General features: G+C 39.4%; 1 protein-coding gene across 1 annotated transcript in view; it reads left to right on the top strand.

Moving 5' to 3' along the window:
• Window positions 1-8,728, top strand: part of LOC127629327 (cadherin-like protein 26) — a 33,201-nt gene extending 24,473 nt beyond the window's left edge. The window contains exons 4-14 of the mRNA XM_052106491.1: window positions 407-539; window positions 639-817; window positions 931-1,062; window positions 1,264-1,446; window positions 2,994-3,301; window positions 3,432-3,574; window positions 4,073-4,291; window positions 6,200-6,406; window positions 7,218-7,339; window positions 7,444-7,545; window positions 7,975-8,728. Of these exons, the coding sequence (XP_051962451.1) occupies window positions 407-539; window positions 639-817; window positions 931-1,062; window positions 1,264-1,446; window positions 2,994-3,301; window positions 3,432-3,574; window positions 4,073-4,291; window positions 6,200-6,406; window positions 7,218-7,339; window positions 7,444-7,545; window positions 7,975-8,139 (1,893 nt within the window). The 3' untranslated portion in view covers window positions 8,140-8,728. The remainder of the gene's footprint in view (window positions 1-406; window positions 540-638; window positions 818-930; window positions 1,063-1,263; window positions 1,447-2,993; window positions 3,302-3,431; window positions 3,575-4,072; window positions 4,292-6,199; window positions 6,407-7,217; window positions 7,340-7,443; window positions 7,546-7,974) is intronic.
• The last annotated feature ends 14,490 nt before the right edge of the window (window positions 8,729-23,218 follow it).

Raw genomic sequence — 23,218 nt, 5'->3', positions numbered from 1 at the left:
ACCCCTAACCCTAACCCTGCTCCTAAACCTGCCAGTACTTCAACCTCAGTAAGCAGAAAATGTGAATCCTGTGAGAATTTTGTAGAACAACATGTAGTTACAAAATAAATACATTGTATGAGTTTTAATGTTAGTTCAGATACCTAATATTAAGTGGGACTGATTTTCTTTCTTCCGTGGAACATAAATGTAAAAAAATAAAAAATGTTTCTTTTCCAAGTAATAACATGAATGGATCTGGAGCTTTCAAGCTTAGAAGTGCTGTTGTTGGGGCATGATGGCACAAAAGTTCACTGTTGATTTATAGAAAAGAATGATGGTCATACAAGTTTGGACTTTTTCTTTTTTGGGCAAAAAATATCTGTAACAGCATATGCACCCATTTTTAAATTCTATTCACCTCCAGATCACATTTGAAGCTGAAGAAAACTCAGACTCTAAGCTTGCCGTGGATATTGAGATTCTGGATGTTAATGACCACGCACCTGTTTTTAGTAATCTAGTCTATGAAACCACAATAGAGGAATCAACATCACAAGGTACTGACATCAACATACAAAGCTTGTTTTACACCAACTGGTCTCCTTGGTAACAGGTCAACATTTTCCATGCCCCTCTTCTGGTTTTCCTTCCCTCAGGTAAGCATTTGGTCACAATGCTGGCAACCGATGGTGACCAGGGTGACTCAGCAAATTCGATGTTTACTTTCAGAATCGTTTCAGTCACTCCCACTCCCTCCAACGCCAAGTTCTTCATTCAACAAACTGAGGGAGATACAACAGGGGAAATATCTTTCATGGGCTGTCTTAATTATGAGGTAACAAACACTATGCTAATTTCATGTGCACTCACTTTTGTGAGATACTGTAGTTCCTAAATGCATAATTCAATCTTGTATACTAAATTTGTTCTATACAATTTTCTATATAGGATGCCAAAAAGTACACTATTTTGGTTGAAGCAAAGGATCATGGGGAGAAGGTGCAACTCTCTAGCACGAGTACAGTGATAGTGAATGTAATTGACAAAAACAATAATCCTCCAGAATTCGTTGGTAAAATGGTGAGTACACATAAACTTGTTTTAGTCTTCTAACGTCACGATTTCACCATTCTGTAATGCTGTTTGACTTGTTTTTGATCAGTTTACAGCTTTTCATAGTCTATTTACAGTAGACTATTGCTAAGCTGATAAGAAATAGCACAGCATTGTATCTAGATGGAAATATTGTATAATTGATGTCTATTGTCACTTGTGTTGCAGACTTGTGAAAAGGTCAAAGAGGGACAGCATGGGGAAACGGTTTGTCGACTGCAGGTGACAGATAAAGACAGCAGAGGAACAGCAGCTTGGAGGGCCAAATACTCTCTGCTGGGTGACCAATCACAGCACTTCAAGATTGAGACTGATCCTGAGACCAATGACGGAGTCATAACTGTCATTGAGGTAAGATAAATGGATCATAAATGGGGCATTCTGTGAAAATTTCCCAGTTGTGAACTCAGTCGCATAATTTGATAGATTTTACTTTATTTGTTTAGTGGTCAATGCAAAAGCGCAAATAAATAAAAAGCATAATAAGTAATTCATTAATGAAAATACCTAAAATATTGTGCTATTTTTTGCTTTTACTGAAATTAAAATATTTTGTATTCACTTCTTATGACTAGGCATTTATCTGAGAAAACACAGAATATGTACAATGTCTCTTGGCACAATGTATTCATTTTCATTGTATACTGTAGGGTGCAATGATATTTGCTACAGTGATTATGGCAGTTATAAAATTGTTTGCACTAAAATAACTGCATAACATTCAACCCTGAGATACTTGAATGTAAGAGGGTTCGTGCAAAACACGTTCTTGAAAGAGAAGTGACATATGTTATTGTTTTTAAAAAATAGATATATTTTTTAAGATTTATGCATTTCATTCTATAAAATGTAATTGAGTAATTTAAAAAATAAAATAAACCCAAATATTTTACATTTTATTAATGTAATTCTAATTAACATCACACAATTAAGTTTAATTTAAATAAAATTTAAATGCATAAATCTTTATCTGTTTTTCAATTATAACGTGTTTTTACAAGGCACACAGAAAGTTATGTAAGGGATAGTATACAGTCAGTTGGTTGTTATCTCACAATGAACCCTGACAGATTGATCAGAACTTGTATCACCCTGAAGGGGTTTATTTTGTGATAACAACCAACTGACTGTATAGTATACCATTAATTACACGTCTACTAACCAAATAAATAAATACTTGAACATAAAATATTGATTTGCATTGAAATCATGTAATTTGAGAAGAAATAAATCATCTCTATCAATAAATCCACCTCTGGTTTGCGTCAGAGATTTTTGGTGTTTGTTTTGAGGAAATGACAGTCTGATTCCTCATTATTCAGCCTATTACAAGACTACTTGCCAAATAAATAAATAAATGAATGAGAGACAGCTGGCAGAACCCGGATGTGCGGTAAGATAGATCTAAATCCCCGGATGTGCGGTAGTTACAGAGCAACATCTGACCGCCGCCATTGACCAATCAGAATCGAGTATTCCAGAGAGCCACATAATAAAAAGTTATATTACCAAAATAATTACTCATATATCTATTCAAACTAAGAAAATTAATTTCAAACTTACTGATGGGGTTGAAATAATGTAGAACTTTAAAGTTAAGCTTCTAGGGGTAACTATACTTTGAAAGGCTGTAACTACATATTCAGGATTGGGGTGAAAATCAGCCATTACAACCCCATATTTGTTGACCACAAATCTAAATATTAAACAGGATTCTAATATTGTCTAACACACACACACACACACACACACACACACACACTTTAGGTGCTCGTGATGCTAAAAGATTTAGGAATGTTGCATCATCATCAAATCTTACTAGACACTGATTCAAACACATGGTCCATATTGGTACAGTAGCTAAAATAAACATAATATGACTTTCATTCTTTTCCCAGCCTTTGGATTATGAAGAGCAGTCCAGTTTGAAACTGACCGTCAGCGTAGAGAATGAAGAGCCCTTATTCTCCTGTAGAGTCAAAGGGTGTTCCAAAAATGGACAGTGGGATGTAGAAAACTCCAGATGCAGGTCCAGTTGTACTTCAGAGTCCCTTTCAATCAACATTACTGTAGAAGATGTCAATGAACCGCCGATATTCATAGAAAACATCAAACACGTGAGCGTTATGGAGAACATGGAAATTGGACATAGCCTGTGGACGTTCAAAGCTGAGGACCACGATCACTATAACTCAAATTCATTAATGTAATTAGTTTGTTTTAATTTGCTATTTTAATGTAGGGAATTGAAGGGAACTTCTTGCGGGAACATGCCTTTCCACAATAATTAATCTCACAAAAGTGGTCCCTTTCACTTCTTATCATTTCCCTTGTAGGTTCATCAGAGGAGAAGATGTAGATGGTTGGGTAACTGTAGATTCACAGACGGGTCTTGTATCTACAGCTAAAGTTTTAGACCGGGAATCACCTTTCGTAAAGGGCAATACTTACACTGTCATCTTATATGCTGTTGATAATGGTGAGATTTAAATCATTTTATTTTATCTGTTGTGCTTGTTAATGCTAAATTATAACTATTGCTTATACTAAGGGTTAGTTGCATTATTACTTACAATAGTGATTCAGTGCAAAATCTCAGACATACATTGAAGGCGGGACCCGATCCATAACTAGAGACCAGAATAAAGACTTTTTTGACTTGGGCTAGTAGCAACTCCCAACCAACCAACCAGAACACAATAGCAACAAAATAGGGAGCAACCCTAGCAACACCCCAGCAAACCACATTGCAACAATAAAAAAAAAAAAACACTCCGTAAACCATAGCAACCGCATAGCAATACCCTAGCAAGCTCCAACAACACAGCAAGCAAAATGTTAAAATAACGTTTCCATTGTGCTTTAATTTGCCTTTCTTTGGTTAACCAGGCTTTAATAGGGCTTGCATTTCCTTTGCTGCTAGTCATGTATTTTCCAGCTGAATGACATTCATGTCATTTTTATTGGTAATTTGCAGGTACACCACCAATGACTGGCACCGGGACTTTAATTATACATCTGAGAGATGAGAACGATAATTCACCAATGCTAGTGGTCGATAAACTGTACATGTGCTTGCCTGAGACGACCATTGACATTACAGCTGCTGACCCAGACCTGCATCCATACAGCGTGCCATTCCACTTCGAGCTTGTGGGAGATGTTGAAGAAAAATGGAAGCTTCATTCCAGCTTTGGTAACAAAAACTCCACATTTCACATATCAACCAAATGCAACTGGACCTATACATTTATACTGTAAACCCGTAGCTTATGCTGTCTTCATGTGCTATCGGAACTATCCTACTTCCCACTTCCGAAGTTGTTGTTGTAAGAAAAGAAAACATGGATGATGCTAGGTTCCGTATATTTCTTGAGGAACTTTTATTTTGACACTACAAATTACTCAGTTAGCTTGCTAAAGATAATGGAATTTTGGTAAAATACAAGCTGTTTTCACAGTGTAAAAATTTACAACATGTATCAAAATGGTGGCTGATATACATGCATTAATATGAGTGAAATGGCAAGCGCTAACAATAAAAAAAAAAACCCTGTCTCCTCAGCCATGTTGAAAGTTTACATTTACAGAAACTCAGGTAGCAAAATTATCTCTGAGTTTCCTAGTCGTAATTATGACTTGAGGGGTCATTCATGTACAACTTCTGAGGAGAACTCATCTTTACAATAACTTACTCTGAGCAAGTACTTGAATGCAAACACCTCTAGACAGCAAGGTCTGCATTTACATACTGATTGGATCTTAACTCTTAAGAATGTTCTTTATGTGCAAGGTTATGAACATTAGTTCCTTTTCTAGGAGCTTTTCCTAAGATTGCACCTAACACGAATGAGTAGGAATGCATTTCACATGCTACTTAAGTGTCCCTGTCATTTGTTAACTGCTGAAATATCAATTTAGAATCGCTCACCACAGTAACTTCATTTGTAACTTTATAGTTATTGGAATTTACCTTGCTAATGGAATGTTTAAAGTTTTTTTCATATATATTTCATATATAGCTAAATATCTACATAATAAAATATTATGTGCAGAATGGTCTATTATTTTCATCTATGTCATGGCAGAACAAGTGTTTAAAGAGAATCTTGATGAGCAGTTTGTTAAAGTCGACATGTTTACAGCTAGCTACCTGAATAATAACAGTTCCAGGTATAATGGCACAGACATAATTATTATTAAAAAAAAAAATTCTCACCTTTCTCCCCAATTTGGAATGCCCAGTTCCCAATGTGCTCTTTGTCCTCATGGTGGCGTAGTGACAATCTGGGTGGTGGAGGGCGAATCTCAGTTGCCTCCGCTTTTGAGAACGTCAATCTTATCATGTGGCTTGTTGAGTGTGTTACCACAGAGACATAGCACATGTGGAGGCTTCACTATTCTCCGGTATACATGCACAACTCACCATGTGCCCCCACCGAAAGCGAACCACATTATAAGACCACAATGAGGTTACCCCATGTGACTCTACCCTCCCTAGCAACTGGTTGCTTAGAAGACCTGGCTGGAGTCACTCAGCACAACCTGGATTCGAACTTGTGACTCCAGGGGTGGTAGTCAGCATCTTTACTCACTGAGCTAATCATGCCCCCCTTTAAAAGCATTATTAATATCAAATGGCTAAGGAAATACTTCACCACAAGCAGATTTCATTGAGGGAATGGTAGAAAAGGACTCTCTCTGTTTTAAAGTCCCGGCACCAGTTACTGATGGTGTACCTGCAAATTACCTCATTATAGTGACCATGAGGAGGTTACCCCATGTGACCACCCTCCTTATTAACTGGGCAAATTTGGTTGCTTAAGAGACCTGGCTTGAGTCACTCAGCACATCCTGGATTCAAACTTGCGACTCCAGGAGTGGTATTCAGCGTCTTTACTCGCTGAGCTACCCAAGCCCCAGCACAGACATTATTCATTGTACAGAGGGTTGTTACCTCCACAGTAACCAAAAACCTTAAGTAAGTTATATAACCAGACTGCACACTTGCAATGCACTGTTCAGTATGATTGTGGTCTAAGTTTCTGTTTTGTACAGATTCAAATGTAATACTTCTGACATTTGTTTTCTCCTGTCTGGATAGGCACAGCTGTGACATTGATCAAAGAGGGAGTTGTAGATACAGGCGATCATGAACTCAACCTGAAGATCTCGGACAACCAGGGTCAGTTTTCACTCCAGACCCTCACAGTACGTGTCTGTGACTGTACCATTACTGCAGAATGCAATACAATAAAGCTGAACACCATTGCCATCGTTGTCATAGTCATCAGCATCTTAATACTACTGGGTAAGTACTGGGTCAAACCGAATCCTGTTTTTTGAAGATTGCTTTGAGAAGACAATATACTTTGGGAAAATATGTTTGCTTACGGAAAAAAAAAAAAATCGAACTTTCTCTTATTTTTGACTTCAAAAGTACAATGTAATGATTTCCAATCTTTGTATCTAAAAACAATTAGGGCCATTGTATGCCATAGCATTAAAGGGACAGTTCACCCAAAAAATTGTATTCTCCCTTCATTTACTCACCCTCATGACATCCCAGATGTGAATGACATTCTATCTTCTACAGAACACACATGTAGACACACACACAATACAAGTGAATGTTCGCTAGAACTTTTAAGCTCCGGAAATCATTTAAAGGCAGCATAAAAGTAATCCATATGTCTCCAGTGGTTTAATCCATGTCTTCTGAAGTGATATGATAAGTGTGGGTGAGAACAGATCAATATTGAATGCATTTATTATAAATTCTGCCCAGTAGGTGGCGATATGCATGAACAATGCAAAATAAAAAAGTATTTATAGTAAAAAAGGACTTAAATATTGATCTATTTCTCACCCACACCTACAATATTGCTTCTGGATTAAAAAACTGGAATCATATGGATAACTTTTATGCTGTCTTTAGAATAAATGATAAGAGAATTTTCCGGATTTTTGGTTGAACTATCCCTTTAAGGTCTTTACTGGAACTAAAGGGTCAACAGTATAGCCAAACCCGAAGGGGATGTGCATAAAACATTTGACCATGTAGTGGATGTCACTGAAGTTTTTAATCTAATAATGCTGTTTGTGTGTGATTAAATAAATAGGTACAATGTCGATGGCTTGCCTGATCAGATGTTGGGCGAAGAAACCTAAAATGTTACAGCTGGAGGGATCTGCGCAATCTCTTATTCCATACAACACAGAAAGCCGTGGAACTGACTGCACGGTAAAACACTGGACATTTTTTTTTTATATATTTCATTTTACAGTAAGTCTGAAATAACTTCTGAATTGAATTTAACTGAATCTATCTTGAACTGATTTACACAGGTGCCAAACATTTACGCAGATTGCTTGCCGACAAAGGCATCTTCAAGTGATATCCTTTTCTCTGATGGTATGATTGAGTCAACAGACATTGGAGATGTTAAGGTATGGTTGAAGACTCATCTTATCAGGTGACATTTCGCAATAAGGTAGATTTTATTAACATTAGTAAATACATTAGGTATCATGACCTAACATGAACAATATATTTTTACAGTATTTATCTTTAGTTCATGTTCATTTATGAAAATACAATTGATCATTGTTAATTCATGTTAGTTAGGTTTCAGTCCATATTAAGATTATTAAGTGGTGAAAAAATATTGTTCATTGTAAGTTCATGTTAACTAATTAGCTAACTAATGTTTACAAATGCAACTTTAGTGTAAAGTGTGACTAGAAATCAGTACAATATGTACCCCAGAAGATATAATTGATGATTTTTATGGAAATGCACATAGACAATTACAAAATTTAGGCTTATGTTTATGGGTTTTAAGCTAAGTGAATGAAAAGTGTTGTCTCCACGTCTAGGGGTGTTTCGGTGAAAATGTTGTTTTTGAGCCCAGTCGACACTTTGAGGCTGGTGTTCAGATTGATGTCATATGTAATCGATACAGCAACTTCACTTCAGTTAATCTCCAAGAGCCTGACATTTCTCAACCTGATGTAAAATATATGCCATGGAATATCTTATGAAGGATGGAAATCTGCAAAGATCACAAGAAAATGTAATAGATTTATGAAGGTTTGCACTATGTGTGTAAGAGTTTACTGTGGATATAGTTTACACTATATGAATTGTATACAATATCATTTTGAAGTACTGTATTTCCATGGTCAGACATAAAGACTATGGGACAGAACATATTGAGGTCTGCAAAGGACTTGTTCCTTTTATTATTATTATTTATGTGAGCTTCAAAATATGAATGAGCAAGACATGGACAGTTCATCAGACTTTGCCTATGAACTTGATAAATATGTCTGGATGATTACTTTTGCACTGTAAATTAAATGGCAGCACTGCTTTTGGTTGTTCTAAAATGTGAAAATGTACCAGGTAAAAAGACTTACAATGAAACTTAATTCTATTAAAACAGCAATGTGTTTAATTCTGTATTAAGGTTGTACTCGCTGAATTCTGAGAATGCATATGTAATTGTATCTATTTAAATTAATTAATGCTCATTCATAAACATGCTCGGACTGTGTAGAGATGAATTTGTATAGAGATGAATTGATGGAAAAGAGTTCTCTACATTTATATGAAGTAATATCTTGAATTTGGTAGTTTGTGTGTTGTGTTGTTGTTTTTGTTTATTTTTTATATATATATATATATATATATATATATATATATATATATATATATTCCAAATGTAAATTTATTTATTGTTGTCCAATAAAAGAAAAAAGGTGTATTGTGATTTTACTCATCATTATTTATTAATAATAATGAACATCATTTTATGACATGACCTCAATGATTCCATCAATACACAGAAATACAACATCTGAAGTATGTTGGACAATAACATGGCTGACTGAGCAATCACCACCAACAAGCGGCGTCCAATTTCTAGATTAAACATGTCCGAGTTTCAAACCGTAGCAGTTTACAGTTTGTATTTTCTGTTACAGCAGAGATTATTCATCCTACAAATTCCTTAACATAATTATTTGATCATTTTAAAGATTGTCTCTGTTAGCCTTTGGACTTCCGGAGGGATTTTCTGTTTGTATAACATCAAAATATATATTTCACTAATTCATTACTTTATTTCCATGAAATTGTCCTACACACTGTTGTGTGGTACAATCTTAATCAGCATATACACTCACCTAGAACTTTATTAGGAACAGTATGGTCCTAAAAATAGTTCCCAATATGATCTTCTGCTGTCGTAGCCCATTCGCCTCAAGGTTCGATGTGTTTGCATTCTTAGATGCTATTCTGCACACTACAAATGTACAGAGTGGTTATCTGAGTTACTGTAGCCTTTCTGTCAGCTCAAACCTATCTGGCCATTCTCCGTTGACCTTTTTCATCAACAATGTGTTTCTGTCCACAGAACTACCGCTGACTGTATGTTTTTTGTTTTTGGCACCATTCTGAGTAAACTATAGTGTCTGTTGTGCATGAAAATCCAAGGAGATCAGCAGTTATACCAGTCAAACCAGCCTGTCTGGCACCAACGATCATGCCACCAATTTTCCCTATTGTGATGGTTGATGTGAACATTAACTGAAGCTCCTGACACATATTTGCATGATTTTATGCAGTGCATTGCTGCCACATGATTGGCTGATTAGATAATCAAATGAATAAGTAGGTGTACAGGTGTTCCTAATAAAGTTCTAGGTGAGTGTATGGGTGTGACAAATCTTAAACAAAGTATGCCTGCTAACAAATGATGAATGATGTGTGTAACTAACTAGATAATATATGTTAAAACCAAAAACGCTAAAAGGATAAGTGAATGTGAAGGTGTGATAAACTGCAGCTACATTGTTGACACAGGAGATGAGGGGAACCTAGAAACAGTTTCTACATTGGAAATTCTTTAAGAAAGAAACTGATAAGTATGAACCAATGGGAGGCAAACCAGTAATCCCACTGCAGCAAAAACAAACCAATGGAATGATTGGAACTTATCTCTTAGAATATTGGAGATGCCCCTGCGGCAAAAATAAGCCAATCAAAAGAGTAAAAACCTGAGAACAAAGGAACACACCCTGGGTCAGAAATGTAGAAAAGAAGGGAACACAGGAGAAACGGGGTCTTTTGAGCTGAGCTTACGGGTGAAGCAGACAAGATCCCCAGCTGGGCAAATTATTTTTGTACTTATTCTTTCTTGTTAATAAATAAAATTTTTATCTTGAAAACTTGACTTCATCTCCTCAAAAATGAACGCGACAACACCTTTGTTAAAAGGCTTTATTGACCAGTAGTCTGCTGATAGCACCACTGCTATCAACATCACGTGCCCTCATTTACGTTAACAATATCATATGTACTGAGACAGACTTGGGAGAGAAATCGGCCTTGGATTTTTACTGTCTCGTTTCGAAGGCTGCGTGCTAGATAGGATGCGTTCTTTGAAGGCTACAGAATACCAAGCGTCCTCCTTTAAACCAGTGTTTCCACTTAAACCAGTAAACACTTTTTACGACTAAAAAATACTATGGCACACCACTAACCCACACAGGCTAACCATCGTCAATATTTTTCCTTTTCAAGAAGTTGTCCATGTTTTCTGTCTATCTTAGAGTGTTTACTTTTAATGTTTGAAATTCGGCTATGCAAAAAATAAGTTAGACTATCTCATCGTCCGTCATCTTGATGGACAGGGTAATAAAAATTCCGTCATTATCTATTATTATCCGTCATTTTAATTGTCATATTTTAATGATAATAAGACATTTAATAGCTTTTATTTTCATTCACATTTCAATTTTTAATCATGAATTTACAGGATGAGCATAGCAGATTATGAATTTATTTATGAAGAAAACAGATGAACAAGGACACCACACGAAGCAGATTACTGTGTCGTACACCCCCCACCGCAATGACAGATTTCATGAGTTTGCCATGTATAAAAGGGGAAGGTGTGTACAATAAACATTTAAAACATGCATTTGGAAGAGAGAAAAAACTTGCAGTTGCTTTGATAGCAGAAAGTAATAAAATGACTTTATGTTTAGGTATAAGCGTTTTCTTGGTGAATTTAAATTAGTTCAACAGGTCTCTGATATTCGTAAACATTAATATTTAATTAAAAGAAATTAGACATTCAATGTCTCTTCACAAATGTGGAAAGTTTTTAAATATTTATTGTTGTTTATTACTCTCAAAGACATTATTGGTGAAGCAAAAACGTAGACTGTGAAAAACACTTTGACGTAAAGAGGCGTCACTTCATAGACTTCAATGTATAGGCTACTATGGCAAGCCAAAAGGCTCATAATACTCTATAGACTAATCGCGTTTTCATCAAAAACGCTATATTTAATGACCATGGCGCTGTAAAATAATTAATGTCTAAAAAAGAAAATGACTCGAACGTGATATGATGTTCAAACGCAAGGAATGTTAATTCCCAAGTTGAAGTACCTCAGTAGATGGGTGCAGAGTATATAATATGTATAATTATATTCATATATAATTTAAATAAATTATTAGACTAAAAGTACACCTGTAAAACCTATTTTCTTTTCTCTTTACATCATTATAATTCATACTTTCCCTTCAGAAGGGACTTTGTTCCATTCTCACTCAAAGCGCTCATGCTGAGTGGTGTGCTGTCATAGCAACCATGTTACATTCCATTTCTGTTTGTCCAAAGAAGGCCTTTTTCAGCCTTTAAATCCTGATTTGTTCATAATTTTTAACGTAGAATAAAATCCATGGAATTCAGGACTGAAAATCACAACCCATATAATCAGTGATGCTGTCTACTGGATGCGACACTACATATTGCGACAGTAAACTGCTGCCCCATTCTATTTCTGACATACTTCAAGCAACTGTGATACTTCTAACAAAAAAACAAATAGATTTGCAACGGTCGCATTGTCGCGTCTTTTGTAGACAGCCTCAAGCTGTTGCAGCGCGGCACCTTGTTGCGTCTGGTGTAGACACGGTGTAACTGAGGATATGAAATATATCTATATATTACCTACCGGCGGGGCCGGATATAGGCATGGGCAAGGAGGGGCAATGCCCCCCCAAATACCGTGACTGCCCCCCCAAACGTGATGGCATGCAAAGATCCCAAATTTAAAAAATATTTCAAGAAAAATGGTCAGAGTGAGCGCTTTCTGCTCTCTATCCCTCATTCAAAGTAGCTACTGATTGGTAGATGCATAGGGAGGGCGTGGCCGCTTCACCGGCTTGTGGTGAACCTGCTGAGCTTCACGTCTCAGTCAGTCACTGCAGAGCGGAGCAGGCAGACACACTGTTGTCAGCTGAGCTCAGCCCCTGTTTTGAGTTTCCTTCGCCGTCAGTCACTGAAATTATTTGGTTACTCTTTCTGTAAGCGTGTTCTCATTCCCTCCATATCCCTCTATCGCTTTCTCTTGTAATTTGCACCGAGTGACGAGTCGAGTATGCGCCGATTTCTGGTTGCTAAAGCTAGCACTGGCAGCAGCAACGAGGCTGCTAGGGCATTAGCTGCAGCAGAGACCGAATCCCCCGTCATTCCCAGCCCATCCGTGGCTGTTGCGGATGAATACAACATAGGCTTAAACACTGAAGCACCGTCACAACCCATAGCTCTGGTTTTCCCCAAACGTAATTTTGGCAAGAGCTCCCGCTCATTCTGCCCAGGTTGGTATCGTGGGAGACCATGGCTCGAATATTCAGCAAAGCTTGATGCGTGCTTTTGTTTCCCGTGTCAGAAATTTGGGGGAACAATGATAGGGATTTGGTTTTCACAAAACAAGGATTTACTAATTGGAAAACTGCATTGGAAAAGGACAAGGGATTCTCAAAGCACGCATCAAGTCAATGCCACATAAAAAATGCAAAAGCCTGGTCTGAAATGTCCCAAAGAGAGGCCACAGGGGAGACCATTTGTAATTTAATAGGGCCCACACAAATGGAAAAAATAGGTATTATATTAAAACAATTGGAGAAGTAGTTCAGTTCCTAGCAGTAAATGAACTTCCACTTCGTGGCAGTGTGGAAAGTTCAAATGATGATGATTTCTCTGCAGGACTGTTCTTAAAAATGGTTGACTACACACTGGCAAAGGACCCCAAATTTAATGAAATTAACAAACACATCCCACCAAATACAAAATACACCTCTCACAACATACAAAATGAAATTATTGAAACACTGGCCAAAATGGTATTAAATCAGATAAAAGGTAATTATGACAAAGCAGATTATGCTGGGTTTTGCATCAAAAGTGACGGAACGAGGGACAGATGTAATGTGGAGAATCTGTCAATCATGGTTAGATTTGTCTGTAAAGGCATTCCAGAGGAACACCTGATTGGCCTGCTTGACCTCAGTCAGTTAAATGCTGAATTTATTACCACACAAATTCTTGAGCATCTTTCTGACTCAGGCTATAGTGCAGCTGAAATTATCAGTCAGTGCTATGATGGAGCTTCTGTCATGAGTGGGGTCAGGGGTGGGGTTCAGGCCTGATTGCAAAAGAAGGTAGGGAAGGATATTCCTTATATCCACTGCTATAACCACCAGCTGCACTTGGCCGTGGTCCATGCAATGCAAGGAGAGCCGTGTGCAATCTTTTTTGATCTATCAGGATCACTGCACTCTTTTTTTCACCGTCATTATGTGTCACAGAACTATAATGTTCCCTCCCTTAAACGACTGTTGGAGATCAGGTGGACAAGCCACCATGATGTGACCAAGTGTCTTGTGGAGAATCAGGATGCTATTCTGAGTATCCTGTCAGAGGTTACAGAGGACAGAGCCACTGCTGTTGATATCTGTACAGAGGCATCAGGGCTGTTGATGATGTTAAGGAGGCATCATTTCTTTGAAATAGGAAAATTCCTCCTCAAAGTTCTGGGTTCCTTGAAGTCTGCAAATGCTATGCTGCAGGCTCATTCTGTTGACATGTGCTGTGCTTCAGAAGTAGTCAGTGCATCTCTGCAGGCTCTGAAGCAGATGAGAGATGAGGAGAGTGAGACATTAACCAGCATGCCTGCACCAGCTGCTAAAAGAAAAGAACAATGAGCTCACTGCTCGTAGGTAGCGTTGTTACGTCCACTGTAGGCCATGCAGAAGACTCCATGACTCCTAGCCAGGCTCTGAAGTGAGCTCTTCTCAACATTTTGGACATCGCCATTGTAGAGATGGAGACAAGATTCTCCAAAAGCAATCTGGATCTCATGAAAGCAGTTAATTGCCTTCAACCACAATCTCCCTCTTTTCTGGATGTTGCCATGTTAAGTTCTCTGCAAAAAATGGCAAAAGTGACAGTGACAAACTTTCCAATGAGATTCTTGTCGCAAAAATAATGTTGGAAAAAGAATTCAAAAAGACTAATGATGATGAGAACGTAGAGTTTGTAGACCTCTCCACCATTTGCACATATCTACACAGGTATAAGAATGCCTTTCCTCAGCTCCATCGCATGTATGTGACCTCACTTGTGATTGGAATATCATCTGCATCATGCAAGAGCTCTTTCTCCACTTTGTCTCATGTTCTTACCCCCTTCCGCTGCACTATGCTACATGAGAGAAAAAGAAATTTAGTTATTCTGGCTCACGAGAAGGCTATAACAACAGGTCTAGATATGGACGCATTTGTTAGGACCTTTGCACAGAAAAGCAGACGACTGATGCTATAATGACTGATATAAGCCATGCTGTGTACAGAGCTAAAGAAATGAAAACAAAAAAAACCCAAAAAAGAAATAAAAAAGATTGAAATAAAAAACGAAAGGACAGACAGACAGACAAGACAGACAGGAAGACAAACAGACAGACAGACAGACAGACAGATACAAAAAAAAAAATTAAAAAAAAAGATAAATGCAGCCTCAACAGGGCACAAGCCAGTGTCCTATTTGTGCCGGTCCCAAGCCCGGGTAAATGCAGAGGGTAGTGTCTGGAAGGGCATCCAACATAAAACCTATAAGACAAATCAAATGGATCAAAGGAGCTGATAGATTAGAGCTGGGCGATATAGGATTTTTTCATTTCACAATATATTTTTTCATTTCTGGCCATATCGATATATATCACAATATAAATCAAATCACTATATTTGTCTAATTTAAATGTTCCGTTAAATGACTTGCCCCCCCTGATATTCTACCTGCACCCCCTAGTGGGGCTGGCTGAATCCGGCCCTGCCTACCGGTACATGAACTTTATCCAGTTTTGTAAGGTAAACACAAAATAGCTCTGAAAAAAAAATAAAGGTGGAAAAATACCTACAACCTCTGATTTAGTAGGCGCCTTTTTGTCCTAATTTGAAAAATTTACGTAGCCTACTACCCTTGCGCCACTTAATATCTGAAAAAGCAGTGCACTCAATTGACAAGCTTGAGCTATTCACGTCATAGCAGGGGCGGTGTGTTCATTAGGGCGATATGGGCGACGCACTGCCAAACTGGAAAAGGAAGGGATTTTTTTTCTAACCAATTCTATCAAGGAAACAGTCGTTATCAGTGTTCTAATCTAGACATCTGATCTGCCAATCAGGCTAAAGTTGTGCTTAAAATGGCCCCGCCCCTTTTGGGGCGATTTCAGTCAGGTTGAAAATTGCCCCAGAAGTCTCTCATAGACTCTCATGTAAAAAAATATCAGAGCTTTCAATACAATCTCTATGGGTTCCTGGAGGGCTTGCACTTACACGCTTTCGTCATACGTAATGTAACCATGAGCGTAACTAAGAAAAGAGCGGGTAGCAGCGTCAATCAATTCACATACTACTGTCAAGATGGCTAGCGTTTAGTGCAACTCGATTGTCTCTTTGAAAGAAGTTCCTTTTAGTCTGCGAACGAATCAAGATATATTGTCAACGAAACAATTAGGACTTCCCAGACCAAATTTAATCATTCAACAGGTTTCTACTAAAGGGGGAAAGTCCTACACCAGAGGATTTTCCAAAAATTGGTACGAACGAAAAACCTGGCTAGCACGCTGCAACGTAGCCAATGCAGTCTTCTGCTACCCCTGCCTACTCTTTCACCCTGAAGGCGGCACGGCAGACAGCACCGCTTGAGTGTTTGAGTTAGCTTTGCGAGGCAAAGATGAAACTGAGGGCTCCACCAACCCTGGTATTTTTCTTGGACTGGTCAACTTTGTGGCACAGTTAGATGAGGTGTTTGATGAGCATCTTAAAAATGCTAAAGTTTTCAAGGGCACATCAAAGACCATTCAAAACGAGCTACTGGAGTGTATGCTAGTGGTCGTGAGGGAACATATTGTGGAGGAGGTGAAGCCAACGACGAAAAAGTTAAACTCACTGCGCAAGCTTACGATGGAGCCAGTGTGATGAGGGGAGAGAAGGCTGGTGTGCAGCAAAAGGTGCGTGAGCATTATAAGAATGCCCATTATGTTTATTGCTATGCGCATCAGCTGAATTTGATCATGCAGCAAGCTACTTCTCGCATCAAAAAAGTTAATATTTTCTTTTCCGATCTGAGCGGGATTGCAACTTTTTTTTTTCCCGGTCACCGAAACGGACCAGCATTCTTGACCAGACTGTTGCATTAAGACTGCCCAGAACTTCATCCACACGGTGGAACTTCAACAGCAGAGTCGTGAACACTGTCTACGAGAATCGAAACGACCTCATACAATGTTTTGAAGCCATCAGGACGGGTTCATTGGGTTCATTGACCAGCCCACCGTGAGAGAGGCATCTGGCTACGTGAGGATGCTACATGATGAAGATTTCATTTTGAAGATTTCAAGCAGAGCTTTGTCATTTGAAAATGTATGCATGAAAGGAGACTGCATTTGTATTAGAAATTACATTATTCTCGTTATATATGGCCAGTGGTGTAATCTAGCTTACTTTATATACTGTATACTGTGCTGAACATCCAGTCTAGGCTAACTTAAACACTAAAGACTTTATGCATCCCTGCCCATTTTAAGTGGAACTGAAATCTTTGTACTATACGTGGATAAATTACATACACCTGTGCATCACATAGACTACAGTACTGTACATAGCCTAACAAACACATTGGTCTGTTTGCCTTCAGGGACTCCTCTCAACAGCAGCTGCAAGTAGCAACAGGGGCCAAAACACTCAGAACGGCTTTGAGAGAAGAGGAGAAGCAGAGGCTGTCTGAAGAGGTCTGCGACACCATCCTGGATCACACCAAAGCAATGTTCTCTTTCACTGGCCACCTTTTGAGTGCTACCTTACTGCAAGCAGATATGTTTGAAAGGTACTGCCATTCATTTCCTGATGAGGCTCTGAATGCCACTGTGAATACATACACCATGTTGAACAAGGCAAAACTCAAGACAGAACTCTCTCTGATCTATGAGAATCCTGAATTCAAGGGCTGCTGTGGTACAATGGCACTGTACCAGGTTCTCATGAGCTACAACCTCCAGGAGACATTCTCTGAGACTGTGACTCTGTTGAACATCCTCACAACTACTCCCATGACAACAGCTGTGAGGCTGATAGACGTTTCTCAACTTTGACATGAGACATTCCTGTGAAATTCAATGGGCCAGGAACGTCTGAATGCACTGGCCATGCATTCCATGGAGAGGGAACTCATCCTCAACGTGCCTGATTTCAACGAGAAAGTAATTGAATGCTTTGCTGCATTGAAAGAGAGAAGAGCACAGTTTCAGTACAAATAATGTAGCCTCTCTCTCTCTCTCTCTCTCTCTCCTGTCTGTCTCTTTAACACACACACCAAATCAGTTCACAGTTGATGTTGTTTTAAATAGTTATTTTTTATTCATTAAAAAAAAGTTAAAGAAAATCTGTTCATGTTCATTTTTACATATCTATACAAATGGCCAGAATATGGTTGTTCATATTTACAAAGCCAAATAGCTGTGTTTACCTTTCTAGAAATTATTTTCAAATGCTGTTTTCAGGCAAAATGTCTATCACTGTTCATGTACATTTTCACAAATCTATACAAGAGGGCAGAAGTTACTTTGCTACTATTAAGTAGCAATTTGGTGATATCCTACATTCCAGAAAATGTAGTTCTAAAGATCCACTTCTCTCAAAAATTTGTCTACTTGTATTTTAAGCTGATATTTTTTTTGTTTATGGAAATGCAGATTGTTTATGCAGTGTTGACAAATGTGAAAGTACACCCTTGATTATTTGTACTGTGATAACTTACATTGCTTTTGTAAGCCAATACTTTTGAGATCAGTCAATAAATGCTTCTGGTATTGACATATGCTGCCCCCGTCTTTATGTTGTTGCTGAACATATCTTTTTAAAAATGTGTCCTGTTTAGCTATTTTACATCACACAACATTGGATTAATGTAAGTAATGAATAAGTGGAATAATTAATTGTGGAGCCATGTCATTTTTGCTTATGAAGGCTCCTGGATAATTTCTTACATAGCTTTCCACCTGTAACTTATGTAGCTAGAGGGGAAATCTGTACCCATTGAATGGGTCACCTTAATCATTATCAGAAAAATTGCCCCCCCTGAGAATTGTTTCAGGAGCCGCCACTGCGTGATAGTATAATAACTTACCATTTCGAAGCTTTAATTTTGAAATTTCAGGGAAAGTGAATTTGATCCCAGGACGTACACAAAGGTATCATTCGGATCAGTCATAGGCCTATTTACAAACCGGCTCAAAAGATCCGGAGAGTAGCATTTGATTTAAGAGCCATTTAGCATATCAAACATGGCATGCATACAATTTGAGAAAGACAGAATGAAAAACAGAAACATTATTAAAATGTTGGAAGAAATTCAAATAACTGGAATAAAGCCAGCCTTTAATATAATTGAATTTTGGAGTAATGAACTCGACGGGGAGGAGTCACATCAAATGATTGAATTCAAATGATTGAATTCATCAGCAGACCCAATTTGCATTATATGCAAATAGGGTTGGAGAATCGACGTAGGACGTACAGTTCCAGCTCGGAAGAAAGCATGGCGATGGAGAGGAAAAATCCGCGCAAAAGGGCACGACCTCAACGTCTGATCGATGAGAATGACGAAGAAGCTGATAATTGTATATTTAATTATACGTTTTTCAAATTTGTACAGTATTAGCATCTAGTAATTTAGACATATGCCAGTACCATCACTGTATACATTTTATATGCGGTCACATAATTAGGTGGCTCACAGAATACGGTATGAATATGAATGTTATTGTTTCCATGGTCACTTCAAAATACCGCAAATACGTGTTTAGTGTTTTAGAACTTTTAATTTATTTACCATGTATGCCGTATGCGGAGTGTATGCTGCCTAATGGGCCAAATTAAATGTTAATAATAAAAAAAAGCAGAAATATACCGGTTACTATGTAACCATTGTAAACAAAGCAGAGCTGCGCAACTTCCTGTTCCCTTTACAAAAAGCTACACTTCTGATGCATTTATACTTCTGAGAGTCAGCAACCACGCTTCTTTCGTGGGGCTCTCGTATGGATCTGGCTAAGGAGCGAGAGACGGGTCCATCCCTTTCGCTCGCTCTCTCCCCAGATCCGGCTGGTCCTTGTCGTGATCATGAAGCGTGCTCCTGCGCCTCTTCGGTTCATGAGGGGGACCTTGAATCTCTTGAGTCTGCAGACTTCGAGTTACCCACATCCGATCATTCCAAACACGATTCAAAATCTTCGGAGGAATTACTCGATGTGGTTACTCGTGCGGTGGCCAGGCTGCAAATAGACTGGCCGCACCAACAAGAGACCCCCAAACGCTCCAAGTTAGAAGATTTCTGTCTGTTGGCCAAGGGAAGGGAACGCCTCTTCAGTCCCTTCCCTTCTTTGACAACCTCCATGACGAGCTGTCCTATTCATGGAGGAAGCCTTATACTTCCCGTGTCCACGTGCCCTCTACGTCGGTATATTCGACTATCGTGGGTGCAGAGGCACGGGGGGTATTTAATGATGCCGCCGGTCGAGGAGACACTTGCGGGTTATCTCTCGCCGGGTTCGGCATCATCACTCTCCCCACTAAGCCGTGCAGGACTACGTCCATGCTATTGGGGAGGGCGTATCAAGCAGCGGGTCAGGCTGGTACTGCTCTGCACACTATGGCTGTGTTACAGGCATATCAGGCTGACCTGCTGAAGGACCTGAGTGCAGGTACCACGCTCGACGAGGAAGCTTTCTCGGAGCTTCGTCGGGCCACAGATCTATCTCTCCATGCGAACAAGCAGACAGCCCATGCCATTGGCCGGTCTATTTCTGCTTTAGTCAGCACGGAGAGACATTTATGGCTTAACCTTTCAGGCATCAGGGATAAGGACAGAGTTTTCATGCTTGATGCCCCAGTTTTGCCTTCTGGCCTCTTTGGGGACGCCATGAATACGGTTATCTCCAGGTTCCAGGAGGCGAAAAGCCACGAGGAAGCCTTTGGGCAGTTCTTTCCTCGCCGCACTCAGGGGGCGGGGCCATCAGCCACCCAGACCCTCCCCGGTCCTGCTAGAAGGGAGGCCCAGAAGCAGAGCGTTGCGAGTCGTGCTCCCCCTCGTAAAGACTGGGGACAGGCTCGTCGCCCTCAGCAGCCTCCAAAGCAAGACTTCAGGGGTGTAATTTCCAAGAGAAGGAAATCCTGACGGTCTTGCACTCAGTCTTGTGGGGTTAGTCCCCCTCGGGACAGGGCACGTGTATCATCCACTTCGGCCCTCCCAATACCCTCATGAAACCTCTTCACTCCCGCTGCCTCTGGTGTTTCGGGAGTTAGAGGCTTCCAACCAAAAGTTGGGTGTACCGTTACTTCCTGCCTTATTCCAGGACACGGAACACTCCCCTCAACAGGAAGTGTCAAATTTAATACCCATCTCAGAGAACCTGGCAGCGTGGAAACTTCTGCCAGGTAATTCTATGTGGGTCCTAAGAACAGTAGAAAAAGGCTACAGAATTCAATTTTCTCGCCGCCCTCTGCATTTCAACGGCGTGGTCCCCACTACCGTAAAACTGGAGCAGGCACGTCTAATGTGGAAAGAACTGCAAAATCTCTTGGTCAAAGGGGCCATAGAACGTGTTCCCCTTCCAGAGAAAGAGTCAGGTTATTACAGGAGATACTTCCTGGTTCCCAAGAAGGGTGGGGGGTTGCGTCCAATCTTAGATCTTCGAGGCTTGAATCGTTCAATCAGGGCATTCAAGTTCAAGATACTAACTGTCAAGACGGTCGTGTCTCAGTTCCAACATCACGATTGGCTGGTCACGATCGATCTCATGGATGCATATTTCCATATTGGAATTCTGCCACAGCACAGGAAGTTCCTGAGGTTCACTTTTGGGGGCGAAGCCTTCCAATATCGGGTTCTTCTAACCGGCCTAGCCCTATCACCCCACACATTCACGAAATGCATGGATGCAGCACTGGCTCCTTTGCAACTCCGGTGCATCCGCATTCTGAATTACATAGATGACTGGCTGATACTGGCACAGTTTCAAGAACTGGCAATTCAGCACAGGGACATTGTCTTAGCTCATCTGGTTTCTCTGGGTCTGAGACTCAACTTCGAGAAGAGCGTTCTCTCTCCCACCCAGGGAATTACCTATCTAGGAGTTGTGTGGAATTCGATCATGATGTGGGCACAGTTGTCTCCAGCTCGTATCAAGTCCATTCAGAGCACCCTGAGCAAAATCAGGCTAGGTCAAGGTTGCACTGTTAGTCAGTATCAACGAAAACTAGGTCTCATGGCGTCTGCATCCACGGTGATTCCTTTGGGCCTTCTGCATTTGAGACCATTTCAGCTGTGGCTAAAAACCAAGGGATTTCATCCAAGGGCCAGTCCCCTAAGGCATATAAGGGTTACACGCCGCACGCTTCGTTCCCTCTCTATGTGGTCAAGACCCCGGTTCCTTACCTTGGGTCCCACTCTAGGTGCGTCTTGTCGTTGCAGGCTGCTAACGACAGACACCTCCCTCATGCGCTGGGTAGCGGTCTTAAGTGTTCGTCCAGCCCAAGGGGAATGGGAGGTTCATCAACTTGATTGGCACATCAAACGCCTCGAGTTGATGGCGGTACTCGTAAAAAAGTAATAATTTTAATGCATACAATATACAATGACTAATTTAGACATTTCACTTTTTTATTTCCTCATAAGGATAATTTTGGTTTGTATTCAATTCTAAGTTTATTTGGATAAAAGCATCTGCTAAATTAATAAATTCATAAGTAATTATTTTAAATTGTAAGAGTATTTAAATTGGTAAACAATTGTCAACAAGTCTTGTCCAAATGCAATGGTTTGTGCTAATCAATGAAGTAGCTCACATGTGTAAGATGCCAAATAATTAAAATGAAATTAAATGTAGTTTTGTTTGGATTTCTTATCAGCGTTGTCAACAAAGGATGAGATGCAAGGAGCTTCCGCCAAAACCCCAAGTTTGATTGTTAACCCTGACTCTTCTGATGAAGTAGACGGCCTGCATTAAGAAAACAAGAAGGCGAAAAGAAGGGCAAGAAAGGAAAATGAATCTGTATCTTATTTTTCCAAAGAATCTGTATCTTATTCCACCTCAGATTCATCTGTTTCCTCTACACCCCACAAATCGAAGAAACATAAGAACAAATCAGAGAATAAAGCAAAACACAAAATGCAAAAAAGCAGAAGAGGTGTGTTGTCATTGTCATAATGGTCATCATTGTTATAATGGTGTCCTAAAGTACTGGGTAAAAATGTTGTCTAGAGAGTACGTTATCAAAACCAATGCATAAATAGTTTTCACTTCTCAATTAACATCATAGAAAGATAAATGAATATTCTGTGTAACCAACATTGTTCATGTATTCCCAGACTCAATAATGATAGGATCAGAACCTAATGGGGTTCGTACCATATGTGGCAGTGAACTCTATGTTATTGATATTGTCACAACAGATGATAGTCTTATTTGAGTTACTTACTAATCATGCACCTTTTTCCTCTCCCAATGTTTCTACTAGAGCATGCAATACAAAGATACAAAAAGGTCCTGCAGTTTTTGCAACAGGGAATCACCAAAACGCTGGCATACCACAAGTGTGGGGTGGACCGCAAAACAATTGTAGATACTGCAGCAATAGCTGAGCTAGAGGCTTGATACGTTGAAGCCTACAAGAACTCATGGGTTCCCTGTATTTTCACTTTAG

This window comes from Xyrauchen texanus, chromosome 35, assembly GCF_025860055.1.
Source record: "Xyrauchen texanus isolate HMW12.3.18 chromosome 35, RBS_HiC_50CHRs, whole genome shotgun sequence".
Lineage (NCBI taxonomy): Eukaryota > Metazoa > Chordata > Actinopteri > Cypriniformes > Catostomidae > Xyrauchen > Xyrauchen texanus.
Note: the sequence above shows the minus strand (reverse complement) of the source record. Positions and strands in the feature narration are given on the sequence as shown.